This window comes from Brassica oleracea, chromosome C7, assembly GCF_000695525.1.
Source record: "Brassica oleracea var. oleracea cultivar TO1000 chromosome C7, BOL, whole genome shotgun sequence".
Classification (NCBI taxonomy): Eukaryota; Viridiplantae; Streptophyta; class Magnoliopsida; order Brassicales; family Brassicaceae; genus Brassica; species Brassica oleracea.
In genome coordinates this window covers 28,191,552-28,213,073 of record NC_027754.1, presented here as the reverse complement: position 1 = coordinate 28,213,073, position 21,522 = coordinate 28,191,552, and the positions used below count along the sequence as shown (strand labels likewise).

General features: G+C 37.6%; 3 protein-coding genes across 3 annotated transcripts; 2 read left to right on the top strand and 1 right to left on the bottom strand.

Moving 5' to 3' along the window:
• Positions 1 to 11: 11 nt before the first annotated feature.
• LOC106305898 (pre-mRNA-processing factor 39) lies at positions 12 to 4,469 on the bottom strand. The gene is made up of 12 exons (XM_013742318.1): positions 4,367 to 4,469; positions 4,150 to 4,250; positions 3,845 to 4,074; positions 3,458 to 3,625; positions 3,004 to 3,370; positions 2,791 to 2,934; positions 2,546 to 2,698; positions 2,350 to 2,469; positions 2,104 to 2,184; positions 1,839 to 1,988; positions 283 to 1,713; positions 12 to 206 (listed from the first exon to the last, which is right to left on the bottom strand). The coding sequence occupies exons 1-12, from the start codon at positions 4,443 to 4,445 to the stop codon at positions 144 to 146; spliced, it is 3,087 nt and encodes a 1,028-aa protein (XP_013597772.1). The 5' UTR covers positions 4,446 to 4,469; the 3' UTR covers positions 12 to 143.
• An 8,430-nt stretch (positions 4,470 to 12,899) lies between these two features.
• LOC106303006 (flocculation protein FLO11-like) lies at positions 12,900 to 14,372 on the top strand. The gene is made up of 7 exons (XM_013739387.1): positions 12,900 to 13,138; positions 13,528 to 13,609; positions 13,700 to 13,780; positions 13,869 to 13,925; positions 14,012 to 14,092; positions 14,191 to 14,296; positions 14,352 to 14,372. Exons 1-7 carry the CDS (start codon positions 12,940 to 12,942, stop codon positions 14,370 to 14,372), a joined length of 627 nt encoding a protein of 208 aa, XP_013594841.1. The 5' UTR covers positions 12,900 to 12,939.
• A 2-nt stretch (positions 14,373 to 14,374) lies between these two features.
• Positions 14,375 to 15,894, top strand: LOC106305390. The gene is made up of 3 exons (XM_013741768.1): positions 14,375 to 14,613; positions 14,722 to 15,417; positions 15,550 to 15,894. Exons 1-3 carry the CDS (start codon positions 14,395 to 14,397, stop codon positions 15,736 to 15,738), a joined length of 1,104 nt encoding a protein of 367 aa, XP_013597222.1. The 5' UTR covers positions 14,375 to 14,394; the 3' UTR covers positions 15,739 to 15,894.
• The last annotated feature ends 5,628 nt before the right edge of the window (positions 15,895 to 21,522 follow it).

Genomic DNA, 21,522 nt, shown 5'->3' with positions numbered 1-21,522 from the left:
CTTTTAATAACTTTCGGTTTAAGATTCCTTTCTACATTTTAAAATTTACGGAAATGTACTACAAAATATTAAATGAAAAGTATACTTTAAAAATTTAAATACACAACACAATGAACTGCAACAATTAAAGACTTTCATGAAACTCATATGGAGGTGATGGAAGTGTCAGAAGAGTGTTCTACTTCACGTCCTCCAGATTCTCCACTCTACAAGAATATCATATAGTATATTATTAGTAATCTCTTTAAGGTGATAACAAAAGATGTACAGTTCGAAGCCAACCTTTTGAACGTCGCTGTCCCTTGCGGAGACTTGTGGCACAGAGGAGGGTCTCTGTTCATCGCCTTTTGCTTCTCCTTGCAACTGTTGTTGTTGTTGAATATAGAGATGATACTGTTGCTGTTGCTGTTGCTGTTGCCATTGTTGCTGCTGTTGAAACCACTCTTGTTGTTGTTGTTGCTGGAACAGAATTTGCCGTTGATTTTGTGGTTCATGGCTCTGTTGCTGTGTATTGAATTGCTCCACTTGTTGAGACTGTGGGTGCTGAGTTCCAGCTTGAGCTTGATACTGTTTTGAGACGAGATTCGGATCTAGTTTCGGGTGAGGATTCTGATATGGTTGTGGTTGTTCAGACACGAGCTGTTGCTGTTGTTGTTGTTGGTAGTAGTAATTGTAATAGTAATATTGTTGCCACATCTGGTTATAAGCTTCGTTGCTCTGCACCTGACCTTCTAGTTGGTCGTTACTTTGCACTGGATGCTGAGGAACCTGAGACTGAGGATAAGCAAAGGATGGTTGAACCTGAGCTGCGGAGGCTTGATATTGGTTCTGCGGAATCTGTGAGAATGAGCTTTGCACTGCTGCTGGATTGTCAGAAGAGGCTACACTCATGTGCTGTCCAGGGGTCTGGGCTTGAGGGTAAGCATTGGATGGTTGAACCATGGGGTATGCAGAGCACTGACACTGGGTTTGCAGACTCTGTGAGATTGGGCGATTGTCTCGAGGCGCAACAGCCATCTGCTGGCTAAAACCCCCACGGCCAGTTGTGACTGAAGAATATGACATCTGGGGAGGTCTCTCTTGTGAGCGAGGTTTGGGATCTCTATGATTCTGGTTAAAATCTCTTCTCTGGAACCTGTTTCGACTAGCTTGCCTAATAAATTCTTGGTTTTGGTGACTTTGGGGACTTCTAAAGCCACTGGGTTGGATCTCTATAGCATCAGATTTCACAGTATCTGCTGAGCTGGAAGAGAAGTGAGCTTGTTTAGCGACAAAACCAGGTTCTGGCGTGGCTTGTATTGGTAGGCTTACTTCGCGAGAGCGTTCACCATCTTCATCCGACTTTAGTCCCGTAGACAGATCACTTTGTGACTCGCAGAGTTTCTCCCTATCTGCAACACTATTGGTTCCTTCAACGTGAGACTCCATATTAGGCTCGGTGTTTATATAGTCAGACAGCACAGCATCAGAGTTCAGAGGCAAGTCTTTCTTTTCTTCTAGTGGCGAAACAACTTTGCTGCCAGTGCCTTTGTTTGTTGATAGGTCCTGATTCAAGCACTCACGAGTCTTTTCTCTTCGTTGAATCAACTCTCTGAGTGAATTCCCCAAAGGACGGGACTCATGCAACTTCGCTTTGGCAGAATGTGGGAATAATTTAATGTGTCGACCCAAAGCCTTCCTCACATCATGTATGGTTCCAGAGAGGTCAATAAACTGCTTAAAATAGAGAGAGAGAGAGAGAGAGAGAGAGAGAGAGAGATTACTAAGTATCAAACACATTCAATGCAATCAAGATATTGAAAGAAAACGAAACAGAAAAAGCCACAAACAAGAAATACCTCCATGTATAAATTTGATATGTTCTCCTTGTCCTCTGCGCTAAGACCGCCGGAGGAATCAGCCTGATGAGATATTTCTTTATCTATGATAGGATCTAACAAATCTATTTGTCGAGACCCTCCATGCATCATCATGAGTCTTATAAGCTCCTGTTAGCAAAAAGATTAACAGAGATTGAACCTTCAAAATGTTAATATATGCTAGAGAGGAGACTTATAATTCCAAATGGGATAGAACCTTCAGTCATAAACACACGTTACATACCTCTAGAAGTAATTTGCAGTGAGGAACTTTCTCATTGCCCTCTATCAGAATCTGAGCTGCCTCATCAGCACTGTTTGTTATCTAAGAATAAAGCAAGTCCTCAGATTAAGAAACCTTCGAAAATGTGCAATGCATTGAAGGTAAGGTAACGTAGTGACCCAAACAGTCCCCAGAACTCTATATTATGACATTTTAGTGACAGGTGATTGAAGCTATAAAATCTTCATGGGTCAAAACATTACTTACCATGTACTTGAGACGAGAAAATTGAACATACAACAGTGCGGTGGTTTCTACGTTTTCTTTTCCAACGAGTGATTTCTTCAGAGCCTCTCTGTATGTAGTAACAGCCGCTTCAAAATTCCCCTACATGGAACACCAAATAATTAGCTACTCTCTAAATCACCAAAACTAAAAGGAACCGAGTAGTGTAGGTCCATACCAGACGCTTCTCCATGTTAGCCTTCTTCGCCACATTTTCAACAAAACCAACACCAAGCTCCTCGCCACATCGGGACAGAGCAACAGAAGCGGCAGATGCATCTCCAACGTGTTCCTTGAACCGTGCATTAAATAGATGGATAGCAGATTCATTCTACAATAAACATACAAGGGCGTCAAGTGTATGTAAGGTCCTAGTGGTTCATCTTCCTTCTGATACACAACAGCAATTGTAATCACATATACCTTGACAAAAGTTTGTGATGCTCGAGCCAATGCAAAGTTTGCTAGCTCCCTTCCACCATTGCTTTCAACAAAGTCCACATAGCGGAACCAGAACTCAGTGTAATTAGCGCATGGTATTAAGCATCTCTCATAAAGCTTAATAGCCTGCAATTTAGAAATTAAAAAAGTTTTAAAAATATAAACAAGAAAGGAGTAAAAGCTAACCAGAAGTACCCAATCAAAGTCTCCATATGTTTCTGCAAAGCTCAGATACTTATGCCAATTGTCAAGCTGATTAGTGTCCAACGGCTTCACATGAAAATAAGGCCTGCGGATTTGTGTCTCAAAGCAACTTATTTTTTCCTTCAGTTGCTCTGAATCTTGATAGAACTGTTCCCCAATTGACAAGTACGCATGCAATGCTTTTGCCACAGCGAAGCTAGAGGAAGGACCCATAAAGTCTCTGATAACAACAGAGATCTCCTCATCACTGTGAGGCGTAGGGACCAAATCTTCTTCCATAGGGTCTGAAGAAAGGTCTCCGTTAACATCTATTCTACATTTAATCTTTTCTTTCAAAGAAGCTGCAATCTTTCTGAAGCTGTAAAAAAGTAGAACTTAAGCCACAGAAACTCAGAGTAACAGAACATCATGAGTATCATTATAGAACAACTGTAAAAGTACATACTTCTTGTAATAGAAATGCAAATTTTTGGATGGATATCTCAGGGTCCGGATATATACATGTGCCAGTGAACTCCATTGCTTCTTACCCAAGAGAAACTCTATGTATTTGTCCCAGAGAGCGCAGCAAGAATAATCTTTCCCAACAAATGAGAGTCCCCTCTCAAATAATCTGCCAGGATATGTTTATGTAATCAGTTCCAGAAATAAACCTTTTTGTTGAAATCAATAGATTGAGGAAATTGAACGAAACTAGCAGTCTATCGTCAACTAAGATGAACAATTTTCAGCCAAATGCTCTACTACATAGAGAAAAATTGCAATGATAAGTAAGCTTGTATTGGTTACTTAATGAAGAAACACAAAGCCTACCAATAAAATTAAGATATACCTACAAACATCATGAGGATCTTCATAGGCAGCAACAGCAAAAGTGCAATAGTCGAGCCATACATCTAGAGAATAAGTAGCTGCTTGTATTGCTCGTTCGAAAACGTCAACAGCATCGTCTAGAGTGCATAACTGTATCTTATGGTAAGCATACTTCCTCCAATAGCCATGGCACAAAGGAAACTCCAACAAGAAAGCATCGTAAACTAAACACAGCTTCTCAATATCATCCTACAATAACAAGAAAGCATCGGAAACTCAGAGATATAAGGTACTGTTAAACGAAATGTAACGCAACGGACTTACTGGGAACGAAGTCTCTACTTCGGAGATTAACAAAGTCCAATCATCAAAATCAAGACTTCCACTTGAAAACGATTCCTTTAGCCTATCGTTGTCTAGGAAATCTGCAGATGAAACTCAATGAGGTGACTTATTGAAATTCTACTCGCTTCTTCATTCTGCAATAGGGAGAGTCCAAAACTTATGGGGAGAGAGAGAGAGGAGAGAATTAGCGGTTTACCAGTATACCCGTCTGATTCTGGAGGCGGAGACGTTGGTTTCATACCGGAGACGGCGGTGGGAGCCTCCGTAGTCACCATTGAACGACACGACTTTAGTTTTTGTTTTTGTTTCTCGGCCAGGGATTTCAATTTGACTCCGGTTATTACTAATTAGTCCTTCACATATCTAATAAATCAATTCACGCCTTGTAATGTTTTCTTTTGTATTGAACACACCCATATTTTTGTAGCTGCGTTGCAATGTTTCATCATGAATGCGATTATCATTACTAATCAATGGTTACAAATTACCAAAATGTTTATTTTCTTTTCGACAAGCCCTTACAATTATGGCAGCAGTATCCAGACGTATTTGCAAATATGTCCTTGTGTTTCTATGTATTAGATTTAAAAGTACTATTACTAGGTACGGTTGAGACCTAAGCGTAGCGTGAGTTTCCGTTAAACTACAATTATAAACAATTTCAAGTTCATATATAAGTTGCAAAATTTAAAACGGAAATATCGTGTATTTCAATCTTGATAGAGTAAAAACATTCTTTGACTTGGTCATTCTGTTTATTCATAATTGTATATGATTGTCTTGTAAATTCGTATTTGGAAATGCACACATAATAGTTTGTGTATATAAGGGATAAATCAAAATTAGAAAAAAACTCAATTTCCAGTGATCACAAAAATATGAGCGATAATTTGTCCAAAAAAAAATTCAAAGTGTACAAATTTTCTTGGACGTAATATTAATTATGATGCATCAATTTTTTTTGGTAAAATACAAAATTTTACCAAAAAGATTATCCAAAAATGATAAGCCATTTGCGAATGGCCCAATGTAAAATGAAAAACTTACCTTTGTATGTAAAATAGTGGACCAATGTTATCATCAAAATTATGTCCGTAAATAGACAATATACTCATTTACCAAACATCGAATAAATATCGAGAAAAGAAGTAGTTTTTTTTTTTTTGTAAACTAAAAGGGAGTAGGATTTGTTCATCGAAAAACAATCTGGTCACTTTTTTTGTGTTACACAATCTGGTCACTTAAATCCTGTTTTCTGTAGGGTTTAGTAGTTTAGGCTGCTTTGTTTTTCTTGAAAAGAGTTGTGAGATGAGTAGATGATTATGACATCCTCTTTTTTTTGTCAGATGACATCCCTTCTATACTACACGAAAATAGTCTTGCGATGTGAACTGTAATTCTTGTAATTCAATCTAGATAGAGTAAAAACATAGAAGATATGGTTAGTAGATCATGACTAATTGCAGTTCACTAATTGTAGTATAGAACTATAGTCATGACCTCATTCACAATTCGTACGATGTGAACTGTAATTCTGTAAATCAATCTTAAAACATAAATCTAGTCATTCCAAATACACACTATCAAACATGCCAAAAACATATATAGATACGATCAAAAGTATCCTACAATATTCGATCATCAAAATGTGTCAAAGGTAATCATATGTATGGTAAATGATTCATATGTTGATCATCTATATATGCTTATAAGTTATAACATATATTCTTAACCATTTTGCATTAACAAGGATTCAGACGATGATACATATATAAGTGTATAGTTTTTTAAACATTGTATGATATACAATTGGTTATAACTATAATTTACTTGGTCGTCATAATTTATATAACTTAGAATGATTCGTATGATCAAAGTATATGGTTAGTAGATCACGTTGTGAGGTATATTATTGAAGTTAAACTTGATTTTGGGTTATGCTTAATTATGGGCCAATAAACTACTAAACCCAAAATTAAGCTCAAGTTCTAGAATCTTTCTAGAATTATCATCACCTTCTCAAGAAAAAAAATCTAGATATTGTATTAGAAAAATCTAGAGAATAAAAAAATATCTAAGAAGTAAGGAGGTGATGGTGGACTAATCTAGATCTTTGTAAGATAGTTTAGGAGGCTATAAATACCTCATCATCCTTTCATTTGTAGTAACACAAGAAGTTGAACAAGTGTAATAATAAGAAAGTTTTTCTTAAAGAAAAAATGTTATACTCAAAGTTCTCTAAATCTTTTGAGAGTTCTTCCATATTATTCTTCATACTTGGAAGTTTTCTTGTTTCTTTCGGGTTCTCGGGTATTACGGTCTTGGGCTAGTGCTAAGCACTATCAAGGGTGGTTTCTTTACATGGTATCAGAGCCAGGTTAATCTTGTGCTCATCAAGATCGGTTTTTAAAGAGAGCTCGGGTCTATTCTAAGTATGGAATCAACGGGTCGTGTTGTTGGATTGGGAATGGAAATCCTAAACCAATCTAACTACCGGTTATGGAAGTCATGCATGGAGTCATACCTGGTGAGTGAGGACTTATGGGATGTCGTCGGTGGTAACAACACAACACCACCAAGGGGAAATGCTGCAACCCCGGAAGCGACAAAGGAGTGGACACGGAAGAATGCCAAGGCGGAGTTTGCTTTGAAGAGGTCCATATCTTCAAGCATATTTGAGCATGTCTCAAGGTGTACTTCCGCTAATGAAGGAAGAGATTGATGCTCTCATGAAAAATGAAACATGGGATTTGGTTCCGAAACCAAAGGATGCTAAACCTGTTTCTTGTAAATGGGTGTATCGACTAAAGAGAAAGGCGGATGGGAGCATCGATATATACAAAGCAAGGTTGGTTGCTCGAGGATTCTCTTAGAAGTACGGAGAAGATTATAATGAGACCTTCAGTCCAGTAGCAAAGATGACTACGGTACACTCACTCTTATCACTAGCTGCAAGCTTTAGATGGAAACTATGGCAGTTAGATGTGAAGAATGTTTTTCTCTATGGTGAGATTGATAAGGAAATTTTTATGGAGCAACCACCTGGTTTTGAGTCACAAGAGTATCCTAACCATGTATGCAAGCTAAAGAAAGCCTTGTATGGGTTAAAACAAGCTCCACGGGCTTGGTATGGAAAGCTTGCTCAATTTCTTCAGTTTTGCGGGTATATGGCATCAAGTGCTGATTCAAGCCTATTCTTCAAGAGAAGTGGAAGAGTTCATGTAGTAGTTCTCCTCTACGTGGATGATATGATCATTACTGGAAATGACGATGCTGAAATTGCTCGTCTACAAGAGGATATGTCGGTGAGGTTTGAGATGAAGAAGTTAGGTGAGCTGAATCACTTTCTTGGTCTAGAGGTCGAGAGGGTAAAGGATGGAATATTCATCGGCCAACAAGGTTATGCGAAAAGGATTGTTGACAGGTTTGGAGTACACCAAGGAAAGGTACGTTCCACTCCACTAGATACTAACATAAGGCTCAAACGCGATGAAGGATCATTGTTAGCCAATCCTCGACCTTATCGCTCTCTTGTTGGAAGTCTTCTATACTTAACCATTACAAGACCAGATATTGCCTTTGCGGTTGGCCTTGTAAGCCGGTTCATGCAGGAACCAAGGAAGCCACATCTAGAAGCGGCAAAGAAGATATTAAAATATGTGAAGACAACTCTTGGCATGGGACTGATGTACAAGTATAATGCCAAGGTTTCTCTTCATGGTTTCACAGATGCTGACTTTGGTGGAGATTTAGATGATCGAAAATCAACTTCGGGTTTTGTGTTCTTATGTGGAGACACAAGCATTTCATGGTGCAGTAAGAAGCAAGCAACGGTGTCATTGTCTACTACCGAAGCAGAGTATAAAGCTTCAACACTCGCAGCCCAAGAATGTATATGGCTTCGAAGACTCCTTGAAGACTTGTTCAAACCAGAAGTAAGGAGGTGATGGTGGAATAATCTAGATCTTTGTAAGATAGTTTAGGAGGCTATAAATACCTCATCATCCTTTCATTTGTAGTAACACAAGAAGTTGAACAAGTGTAATAATAAGAAAGTTTTTTTTAAAGAAAAAGTGTTCTACTCAAAGTTCTCTAAATCTTTTGAGAGTTCTTCCGTATTATTCTTCATACTTGGAAGTTTTCTTGTTTCTTTCGGGTTCTCGGGTATTACGGTCTTGGGCTAGTGCTAAGCACTATCAAGGGTGGTTTCTTTCCATATATGATCATCATCAATATATGTTCTAGAGATCAGCTATTATGCAACAACATTGGCAATGATTTTAAATGAAGATCCATATATTCTCATAAATTGTATAGTTGTCTAACATAGTGAGGACATATGTTGCAATAGGGATTATTTGTATATTATTATTAACTTTGAAATGATTCAATTGGTCGTAGTCTATGGTTAGACCATTTGTCTCTCTTTTTTTAAATATTACGGTGCTGGTAAAATGTTTGTGAGTGCAGCGTCGCATAGCTTGTCTTTTGATTATATTTAAGGGATACGCTTCTTCTATGTTTGAGTTAATATAAAATTCCCTAGCGAATTGATTTTGATATTAAATCTACGATGGCACAAAAGATAAATTGACAACCTAATTAAGTGATATATCATAAACCTCTTTTGTAATTAATACAAACTATATATTACAACTTTTTAAATAATTCTCAATTAATACAAATGAGAAGTTTCACAATTTACACTTTTTACCCACAAAATTACTATCAGGACTTGTGACTAAAATGGGATGGAATTGATGTCAAATGCCGAATATTTTTTCAATAAAGTTTGGAAAGTAATGAACCTGCCGTTTTTGATTTTGAGAGAAAAGGGGTGGGAGATTTTTACATAAGAAACCGGCATACAATTCGATTTTGAGTAATTAATGCTATCTCCATTTCAAACCCTAGAATATCTTCAATTCTTCTTTGATTGGTTCCCTCCAAAGACTAAACTGAAGTGTATTTCGCATTCATAGCTAGGTAATTCATTGTGTTTCTTTCTTCTCAATTTAGTTTATTATGTTTGCTTGTTCATCAAAAAATGAACAAAAATTGTACCCAATAACCCAAAAAATAAATAACGAACTAACCAAAATTCTCGCATAGCGGGGGGACTACTCCACATCGGCTGAAATTGATTTGTAGAACCATGGTTTTTAGCTCGAAAGGATCGTTTCAACTACAACTTTTGGTGAAAGCTACACAGACTGACTCAACCATTGACTTCTACACCAATGTATTTGGTGCTTTGGTAGTCAACAACTTCACCAACCCTAACGGTCATCTTGTCTACGAGCTCCTGATAGCTAGTACCAAAGTTTATGTTTCTGGAATCTCCGAAACTTCTCATGCATGGAACCAATGCAATGTTTAAAAATGTTATCGAAGCCAAAGATGTTCATGCTGTGGCTAACAAAGCAACTACCCGGGGAGCCCAACTTTTTGGTGCAATCGACTTCAACGATGATGTGAGAATCGAAGCGAAAATCATTGATCCATTTGGCTTTCACTGGGTTTTCCTTTCTCTCTGGATTAATTCCAGAATGGAACGTCGTAACGTTTGTCACATATACCTTGCACACGCTCATGTTTTGTGTACGGAGTACAAGACATGGAAGAATAGACATGTTCCTTTCCCCAATGAAATGGATATTGAAGAACATAATCGTTTCTCAACCGTTAACGATGCTCTGAAGGGTTTTGAAAATTTAGCCTTGGATCTCAGTTGTCTCAAAGTTAGCTATCTCATTCATCACTACAGTAATTTTCAGTCACATGATTGTCTTCTTCCTATGATAACCAGTGATGTGCACGTGCATTTGGAACTGTTACGGTCCACAGAGATAGCTATGTGCATTAACCCTTCAGTGAGGAACACTTATGCTGTGGAAAAGTTATTCAAAAAGGTTTCAATAGGGAGAGCTCGAAACTGATGTCGGAGAGAAAGAGAGGAAGAGAATTAGGGTTTTGACCAGTAGAGCCGTATGATTCTGAAGGCTTTTTTATATTAGAGGCTTAAACATATTACACAAAACTTTAAAAATTAAGCCTCTAATATAAAAATCAAACTTTTGATTTGAGTTGAACATATAAATCATTTCTTCGGGTAAATTTTGTCTTGAGAATAAACATGATGTTCTTGATTTTGAGAGAAAAGAGGTGGGATGTATTTACGCATGAAAACGGCATACAATTTGATTTTGAGTAATTACTCTTAATTTTATCCCCATTGCAAATCCTAGAATATCTTCATTTCCCCTTTCGACTAGTTTCCTCCAAAGACTAGACTCACGGCGTGTATCTCACATTTGTAGCCAGGTAATACATTGTGTTTCTTTCTTCTCATTTTAGTTTATTATGTTTGCTTGTTCATCATAAATTGAACAAAAATTGTACTCAATAACCCAAAAAACCAAAATTAACCACTATTCTCTTTTCGTTTTTTTTCTCTCTTCCTTTCGCAACTACTTTCTCAGTCATTTCTTCATTTGTGCTTCTGAAGAGGAAGATTTCAACTCTATGGTAAAATTTTGTTTAATTTGTGTTAGCTTTTTTAATTGAACCTTACTCAATATGTTTTCTCTTTTCTTGAAGGCAAACATTGCATTCGCTTTATCTATAAACTATCCATCTTGTGGGGATTGACAACACTTGTGTCTCTAGTCATTGAGAAATTTGGTTTCTGCCAAGCATTACAGTTTGCGATTTTACCATCAATAATCATCACTCATCGGCATCTCCAAAGCTATTAAGATGCCTAATAATAGAGGCTACTGAATGATTGAGCGGAAAGTAGTTCGAGAATCTGATTCCTGATACCATGGCTTCATTTATAACTAATAGTGGATCTTTATCTTTGCAGGGGAAGAAGAAGAAACGGTATGAGAGGAACTCAAAGGAAGCATCTACTCTTTGCTGTTTCATTTTAGTTTTCCCGGAAGGAATTTGATATCATTTACTTTGCGATAAGTGATAATTGATAAACATTCTCAAGTATGTATCTGAGCTAACATTTCCACATAAGTTTTTGTAACAAAACCCTCTCTCTCTCTCTGCTTTGATGAAATCCCGAGCAAACATCACAGTGCAACACAAACGAAAAAGCAATGACGAGTATATTTGCGCTTCCAGGGAGATAAAACGTATCAAGCATGTTGGTTGGTGCTTCTAGTAAACCCGGTTACCTTTTTGATTTATTGTCACTCTCTTTAAGTACATCAAGAAGTTGGCTTCCCACTTAGAGTTTTTTGGTTTCGGTGTTGCTTCTGTGTATCGGTTAAGAACAGGAGCTGCTCTTAGTCTCTCTCATGCTGTCAATGGTGCTCTTTTCGAAGAGCCGTTGCTTGTTTCGACTGATTCACTTCCTGGTTTTTAATTAGACTTAGTCCTAAGAGGGAAGAGAATCGGCGGATGTTGTTGTGATGGAATTGTCTTCTTTTGCTTGAAAGTAATAATCTTGCTCAATCTAGTGATGTCGAATCTCTATGCTTACCATGAGATAGATGGAGAGAAGTTACTCTAATTAGGAAGATTATGAGAGAGAAAGGAGTGGAGAAAGAAGTTGGCTCTAGCTGGATTCAAGAGCAAAATGTTGCAATACACTTTTAGTATCTTTTCAAGTTTTTGAGCTTTTGGTTAAGTAAAAAAATGTTAAACATAGATATAATCTGAGATAGGAATTGTGTGAAGAACAGAAATAGTATACAGAGTTTTCTTCATTAACAAGAGTTTGGAGTCACAAACAAAAAAACCAACTTCATGTCTTTAAGAGAAGAAACTTGCCTCCCTTAATAGTATTACTCTTCATGAATGTATCAGGAAGAGAAATAACGATTAGGACGCACAGAAAACTTGTCTTCTGTAAAGAAGAAAGAAAGGTTGGTGCTTTCTGCTTATATGTTCTATGGTGAGAGCCTTTAACACAAAATCTTGTGAAACAACAAACTAGTCAAGCAATCCCATATGGGACAAAGAGCATGTGTACAAATTACTCCAGAATCGTTGCCACTTGTATACATGGATCATGGAGTAGTTTTCTTAGACTGACATTCATATAAAATTAAGTCTTTACAGGGATTTTTTCTACTATTCTTGCTCTACAAAACTTAAGTTGGATTACTAGAACTCAAAAAAGGTTTGTACTTGATAAAGATGCAAGGATCCCACATGGTAACCGTGAAATTATGTGCATGCATGAACTAGTTAGTCCTTGATGTTAGCTATAAATTAATTTACGCCCGTATTGTTTTGTTTTGTACTGAACACACGCCCACATTTTGGCTGCTGCGTTTCACCATTGTTACAATCAACCCGAAACTTAATTTGCTGCAGGCAAAACGTTTCTTTTCTTCTGACACTTCAAAAATTTGGCAGCGTTTTAAAAGGAAATAACTAATCAGCCCTTACAGTTTTACCACCAGCATTTAGAAGTATTTGCAAATATGCCCTCATACTTTAATGTATCAGTTATAAAAGTATAAAGTTTCAAAATTTACAATCTTTACCAAAAATAGAATGAAATTGATGTTGAATGTCGATAATTTTTTGTTCAATAAAGTTTGGAAAGTAGCGTCTTCTATATACTTAATTTAAATACTATATTTTCCCCCGTTTCACAAAACCGTTCACTATAAAAAAGGCCAAAGATTGAGAGAGAGAGAGAGAGAGGGAAAAGAGAAAGAAGGTTTCTTGATACTCGAAGCCAGAGAGAGAGAATCCTTTTTGTTCGTTCTTCTGCGTGTAGAATCGCGACTGTGAAAGAAAATGGGAAAATCGAAAGCGAGCAAAAAGCGCGCGAAAGACGTAGCCAACGACGTAAACGCGGCGGAGGTAGCCATGGCGAAGGCGGTTCAGAGGTTGCAGGAAATATTCAGGGAACACTCCGAACAAGAGATCCGTGCAGCGCTTCTAGAATGCAATATGAACCAAAACTTCGCCATCGATCGTCTTCTTTCTCAGCAAGGTGTTTCTCTCCAAAAGTTTCTTCCTTTCCTTTCTCGTTTTCACGCTTTAGCACTTGCTTTGATCGAAAGTATAGCGAGAAGATGAAAGGAAACAGAGTAACGAGATGTCGACATGGCAATCTTTTCCTTGCTTGGGTTAACTCAACAGCTATTTTATCTATTTCTGGAAAGACCCTAAAGAACAGTTGTCTTCTTCTTCTTCTTCTTCTTCTTCTTCTTCTTCTGTATTGTTTCTTTATAAGAATTGCTTCTTCTGCATTGATATTGTACAGTCTCTGCAATATCGCTCTCTTTTTTTGTGTTCAACATCCTTAATTAGAAAAGTTATCTTTGCTTTGTGATTTCTTGTCCATCAAGTATGTTTTCTGACAATGTGCGTTTGGTTCAGAGAGGAGTAGTGAGCAAGGAGCCAGTACTCAGTTACCTGATTCATCATCTAGTAGCCTTGTTCCAATTGTTCCAAGTCAAAGGTTCGTTTAGTGTCCTTCTCTGCTAGTTTCTTGTCACATGTTTTAAGTTTGTCAATTAAAGTTTCATTTTTTTGTGAGCTTTTCTTGCAGTGATCTAACAAATGGCGAAACCAGGAGTGTGCCAACTAGTTCGAATGAAGCAGCTCCTTCCTTGCCTGTGCCATCATCTAGGTATCAATCTGTTTGAAGTTGTTTTTACTTCTGGCCAGTGAACAAGCTTGTTCTATCCTTATCTTTGCAGTGATGTTGGTGAAACCAGGACTGTGCCAATTAGTTCCAGCGAAGCAGTTCCTCCCTTGTACGTGCCATCTTCTAGGTATCTATCTTCCTGGAGTTGTGGTACCTCTTGCCAGCGAACAATGGCTGTTTCTCGCTTGTAACTACATTCCTTTGTCCATGCAGTGATGTTACAAATGGTGTAACCAGGAGTGTGCCAATTAGCTCCAATGAAGCAGCTCCTTCTTTGCCTGTGCCATCTTCTAGGTATCAAAATCTTCTTGTAGTAGTTGCTGTACTTCTGGCCAGTGAACCATGGCTGTTTTTTTTTTCTGACATTCTTTGTTCTATCCTTGTCTTAGCAGTGCTATAACAAACGGTGAAGCCAGGAGTGTACCAATTACCTCGAATCGTCCCTTGTCCGTGCCATCTTCTAGGTATCTATCTTCCTGGAGTTGTGGTACTTGTTGTGTCCATTATACAATATCTGTATCTCGCTTTGTGACATTCATTGTGTCTTTTGCAGGCCTTTATTACCAAACGTTAAACCTAAGAGACAAGAAACTAGGATGATATCTGCTATTGGGCCACCAATGGCTGAAGTTTTGAGGGGTTTACATGCACCACCAAAACAGAATGTAACTAAAGCTCCTCTCAAGGCTGATTCTCCCTTGAAGCCAAATGCTACTAATAATCCAATCTTTAACTCATCTACTAAGTCTGGTGCTACTAGAAATCCTCAACACTCAGCTTTTCCAATGGCTACAATGACTTCCATGTCCACCGATGTAAACTCTTTTTTTTTTCTCTCATAAAGCATCAAATCTTTTTTTTTCCATCCTTAAAAAACGACTTGTCTGAATCATATTTTTGGTTTGATTTTTTAAATTTTGCAGGCATTTGGAACCTATCCTATCTCTGAACCACATATTAATAATCAACAAGCCATGAACCGCTATAACTCACTGGGTCAGGTTCCTTTAGAGCAGTATGGTAATGTGATGAACTCTCCTTACTTGTGGCGCCAAGCACAGAACGAGAGATACAACATGCCATCATCAGCACCATTTCAGCAACGTGGTGGTGGTAGTAACATCAACACTTTGGCGCATCATGGTCATATGATGATGAGCTCTCCTCACACCTGGCCAGAACAGGACGGCACTTCCATTTATGAGTCTCTGAATTCAGTGTTTGCTCCGTACAGAAACAGTACCTTGCCTCTGTCAGCTACCTCTAGTGTTCCTACTTATCACGATTCTGCTTACGGTGGTGGCATGTTGAGTGGCAACTCAAGGTTTGGGTATGAAGATGTCTCAAGAAATCATTTGCCATCAAACTCGAGTGGTAGTACCTCTACTAGTCCTTCCTCTCACGGTACTGATTACGGTTTTGACATGACGAGTGGTAACGCTGCGAACTCGAGGTTGGGGTATGAAGATATCTCAAGACCTATCTTGCCGTCAAGAACCTCTAGAGTTCCTTCATCTCACGGTTCTGATTACTACGGTCGTGACATGTCGAGTGGTAATGGTTCAAACTCGAGGTTGGGGTATGAAGATGTCTCAAGAATTCACATGCCATCAATTCAGGTGTGAAATCCCATCAAATCTCTCTTAGGGTTTTGGTATATCTATACACCAACTAAGATGACTTGTCATGTAGGGTAACGCTTTTGTTGTGTTTCTTCTAATTCTTGGTTCGTGGTTTTTTTTATCTCTCAGGGTAGAAGCCTATTTAAGTGGCGTGTGCAAGGAGAAGATAGTTACAGAGCCAACCCGCCTCGTAGCCAACAGGAACGGGAGGCTTACTTTGAGAGAATCGGAGCTGACTTATTAGCATCTTCTCCAGACCAAGAATACAATACACGTGTTCCATCTGACCAAACCCAGCAACGGCCAAGAGACAAGTAGTGTAAATCAACCAGCTCAGAACTGATGACTTTCTTTCTAGTGTTTTAGCTTTCATTATAGGTACAGAATAATGCTTTTAGCCTTAGAAAAAAAAAAAAACTCAAATAACGTTTGTCCTGTGGTTCGATATCTTGCCATCATTTTTGTACTTTCAATGTTTACATGGCAACGATTGATTGTTTTCCTTTTAGTGGAATAATCAAAAAATAATATACACGGCAAATTACTCTCTTTGGTAGACTACATATGGACGTAACATATGTGTTAAATCTTAGCTGCTGATATATACATTAAAAAAAGTTGTAACAAATCATAGACATCTATTACAAATCAGTCTGTTATTAAAATTTAAAAGTCTCATCTGTTATAATCAAAGCAGGAAGAAAATTCCTACCTTTATCCACTCAACTTTGTCCTCACAATTATCAGAAAACCACCCCTGGTTTCTGGTATTCCGGCGAAAATTCAGATGGCGAACTACAGCAACAGCGGTAACGTCACTGGCCGCCACTTGATTAGTCCTTGATAGAGACAACCCACCACCGTCTCTGTTTCCCTCACCGGGCAACAACGACGCCACAGTTCCGATGCTCTCTTTCAAAACCTTCATCTGTCTCTTTAGCGTTTTTTGACGATGACACAGCGATTTGGACGTTTGTTTCTACTTTATCTGTCTCTTTAGCGTTCTTGTAATTTGGCCGAAGCAAGAGTGGATAAGAGAAACAGAGAGTTGGTGAAAACATGTCTATCTCTCATTTCTTTGCTGCAGATATCGACAACAAATGGCTACGTGAGGTTCCCGCTAGATTTGTATTTTGATGCATGCCTTCGAATTCAGTTTCGATTTTAATTCTCAGGCAGGGCATCACTCTTTCAGATCTTTTGGAAACCAGCACCGACGGTTTATCCACTGTAACCCACGTTACAACATGATTTAAGGTGACAGTGAAAAGCTGCGGTATCCGGTTTAACTGAACCGGTTTGAATTCTGATTTGTTTTTGGTCTTTTTCTTATAGCAGAAATTATCACCTTCTCACCCCCCCCCAAGCTGATGATGAGAATGATGGAATTTGGTGGAGGATGAAGGAAGTTTGATGTTCTGTTTCTTTTACGTCTATATTCTTAATTTGCGATTTACATTTCTATTTGATCGAAATCTTCTTTCCGGTTTGGAGTTAATAACTTTTTTAAAGACTGCGATTGATAATGTATATTTTCCGTTTGATCAATTTATTTATGCTTCATTATTCATATTTAGCTTTCAATTAATGTACTTCTTTAATAAATTTTGGCAAAAACTTACAAGTGATTTCGATAGCGTAGTGTAGTTTTTTGGTATGAAGAATGCTAAGTTTGTCCAATTTTAAGTTCTTTAGCTTTTTTTTTGTTTGTTTGTAATTAGGGATGTGCATTCGGGTTCCGATCAGGTTTCGGCTCGGATACGTTTGAGCTTTGGATTTTTGGGTTTACAAAAATCAGCTCCATTCAAATATTATAAAAATTGGATTGGTCTCGGTTTGGGTTTGATAACATGCCCAAGAACCGGTTAAACCCAATATGATTTCGGGTTTCAGATTCTAAAACACTAATTTGTACTTGGTTAGACCCTTAAAATACTTACTACTGTATTCAAGTAAGGAACACTTATCTGAATGTACTCAGCATCTGTATGTATCAGTGATTGTCATATACGTTAAACAAAAGATCATGGCTAACCAAAAGATCATGTGCTAAAAGAACCTCTATTTACTAAAATCAGACACAAAAATACAGAATAAAACTTGTAAATCAGACACAAACGTAAAAACAGCATTAGAACTTTATTAAAATTGAAACCAAATAAAGATTAGTACTGTTGAAATGAATACCAAGAAATATTCACGATCCAAAAGAAAACCAAACAAAAGCAACATTATTCAAGGAAATGAAAACCAACTCTTTCAAACTTCAACCTTCAAACTTCAGATATAATTGTTAACTCTATGAGCCTCAAACTCTGATTAGACACACATATCATAATAGACAACACTACCCTGGAATTTGTCTAGTACATTACCGAACTGCACTAAACTAGCACTACTTTATGATCAAACCTGGATTGAAAGTGGTACAAGTCGCAGTAGTATGTCCTTTGTTGTTATGTCTTATGTTGCTTTGTTTACACGTGGATCTCTATCGGAACAAATCGTCATTGTTTTTTTCTTTGGTAAAAATGTGAAATTCATTACAATTTTCAAAATTTTGACATAATTACAGTGATAACAAAAAGCTGAAATGGAAAAAAAAAATCTTAAGGACAGAAATAAAATCTAAAGACAATAACAAAAGCTAAAGCAACAAACTTACCAATCAAGAGATCATCGACAAGCAAAACCTAACTATAAAGAGAGGATATCAAATGAGGCATCTGGTTCGAAGATGAATTCAAAAAAAGTACTGAACCTCGTGATATTTCCACCAGGCGAAAATAGTACACTGATAAGAGGATTGTGAAATCAATGATGAGCTATACTCATGATTTCCCACGTCAACCTATGTTACTAGTGACAACCGATAGAGATTTTGGAATCCACTATGATCACTATACTATCTTGTCAGCGATTCGAAGTGGTCTTTGGAATGTTCTATCAGTGGCCAAGATGTCTCATGCCTATTGGATTTGGGAACATATGCAAAGAGGATGTGCTTTCCATCTGCGTCGAGTTGGCAGATGATTTGTTAAGTTTGTATAAAAACTAATGGATTTGTGCAAGAATGAGCTCAACTATGTTTCTTGTTTAGTTCATACTCCTTATCTCTAATTAATTAAACCTCTCATAATTATGCAGATATTCTTCATAATTCCCCAATCATGGATTCATTTCACTTTTCTTTAACAGAATTTTGAAGTTGAATCTGTTTACAACAAACAATTGAATGAAAATAGATGATAAAAATAAAGAAGAGAATCCATAGAAATTAGGGGTGGGCATTTCGGTTTAATTATGGGTTCGGTTTGGTTTTGTTTATTTCGATCTATGAAAATTTTAACCAAAGTAAACCCAAATTAGTTTGGTTTGATTTATGCTTGGTTTGGTTCGGTTTTATTTTGGTTTGTGTTTAGGTTGGTTTAATTTGGTTATCTTTGTGTTTGTTCAGTTCAATCGAGTTGATTTTTTTTTGTTTTCTTCTACTTCAGTTACAAAAATATAATTTATAAAACATAAGCAAATCATAATTTGACACTTAAATCACATAATTCTTCATATTTTAAGCCAAACATCACAATAAAAATGTAAAAGATGTAATTCAATAAATTTATATTGTTATCTTCAGACATAATATAAATATCATAAGTAATTTTCAGTTTTGATGTTAATGTATGAGATTCATATTCTTTTATTTTTTTGGTTGTGTTTATTCTACTTATTTAAAAGTAAAATGTAAAAAAATTATGTTTAATTGTTTAGGTTAAATGGTTAAATATATTAAATTTTAATATATTAGTATATTTAATTAATCTAATTTTTTTTAAAGTCAGTTTTCCGGTTCGGTTCGGTTTAAAACCAAACCAAACCATTTAAGTTGATAAAATCTTGAACCAAATAGTTTAGACATGTATTTTAGTTTGGTTTAGATCTGTTTGGGTATGGTTGGGTCGGTTTTTTTTGTCCATCCCTAATAGAAATAACGATTTAGATATAATATAAAATCACCCCGTTTGTGTCAAAAAAGTTATATACAATCTTTCCCAAAAAATTAAAATCTTTACCCAAAATATTACTAACAGGACTTATGAAATTGGGAAAGTAATGTATTTTTTATATACCTAATTTGAATTTTTTTTCCCGTTTCCCAAAACCATTCATTATAAAACCCTCCAAGATTTATAGAGCGAAACAGAGAGGGAAAAGAGAAAGAAGGTTTCTTGATACTCAAGCCAAGAAGAAGCCAGAGAGAGAGAGAATCCTTTTGTTTGTTCTTCTTCGTTTAGATGCGCAGCTGTGAAAGAAACGTAAACGCCGAGGAGGTAGCCATGGCGAAGGCGGTTCTGAGGGTGCATGTAATATTAAGGGAACACTCCGAACAAGAGATCCGTGCAATGCTTCTAGAATGCAATATGCACCAAAACTTTGCCATTAATCGTCTTCTTTCTCAGCAAGGTTTTTTTTTGTTTTTGATAAAAATGTTAAGATTTATACCAATTTTCAGAGTTTTTGACAGAAATTACACAGACATAAGTAGCAGAGAAATTAAACTAAACAACATGGAAAGAAAAGAATAAGCAACAACTAAGATTTTTGGGACAATGAAAACACATTTTAACAGAAGACTACAAGTTGTAGTCGCTTGACCACAATAGAACATTGCCAAATGTTGATGATACCTTTTATAATACATGAGACCACGCTTTGGTAATTTTGGCTTCCCCGTAGTGCTACTCCAAATAATTGATACCATCTCCGGACAGCTTTGTAAACTGAGTCAAAGGAAACCAAAGCCTCCCAACTACCACCGGCAATAGGAAACACTGAAGTTCGAAGCCAGACACCTCTACTCTAGCCGAGAGCTCCAAGAGCGCCATCAGGTTAGTCCCACCCAAACCTCAAGAAGTCAACATTTATTTACTCGACTTCAGAAACTAATGCGAGCCACAGCAGAAAGCGGGCTTGGTGAGAGCCACATACCGATGTCGTTCTTCCTATCCTACAAATTAAACCAAGGAAACACCCTCCTTTGCGAGCCAAAGTGGCTCGAACCAAAGGAGCTGGGATGACATATCCTTGCACGAGCCTCCCTCGACGAAACCATCCTTCCCATGACCAATAGGAACTCAAGAATCGCCAACTCGCGCTAACACTGAGAACCAGCCCTAGCTCCAATAAGCCTCATCCGAGCTACACCACCGTGGGAGAACCGAAGTGTAACTACGATGAGCCGGAGAGGAAGAAAACCACCATGAACAATCAAAGCAGACAGCATACCGAGAGAGCGAAGCTGAAACAACCATCGAAGGAGTCAAAAGAGCAGGTCATAGACGGGCCCGACTTGAATCCGAACCCGGCAGCGCCTCACGAACAGCACAGGAGCTAACGTTACCACACAGCAACCATCACCAACTGAGGACGCGCCTCCGGAGACACACTGAAGGCCAACTAAACCGCAAACAGAGAGGAAGACATACGCTGCTCGACACTGAGCAGACGAAGCTACCCACGACGCCGGAAGACTCCTACCCAGCCTGAAGATTGACGTCAACCCACCAGATCCCGAGAGAGGAGAAGCCCAATCTCGGTCACGCGCTCCCACCGCCGTAACGAGAGCAGATCTAGAAAGGTGAAAACCTAGATCTAATCCAACCACGACCCAAAGAGCCGAATTCACCTCCGACAGACCACAAGTAGGGATATTAAAGAGGGTTTGGGCTAACCATGCAAACCCATTTGTAACCCTAACCCTCGATCTTTAAACAGGATTGACCCTAATAGGAACATAGTTTAAATTCTAAACCTTTTATTTTGATTCACACAATTATTATACAATATTTAATAATTTCTTTCACCAAAAAAAAAAGTCGAGTTTTCTCGCCAAAAACTAAACAACGAAATTTTCCGTCGAAACCGCAAAATCGAGTTTTCAACAAAAACAACAAAATCGAGTTTTCCCTCCAAAAACGCAAAATCGAGTTTTTCGTCAAAACTTCAAAATCGCGTTTTCCCGTGAAAACGTAAAATTATGTTTTTCTGGAAAACCCGTAAAACTCAATTTCACGGTTTTGGCGGGAAAACTCGATTTGCCGGTTT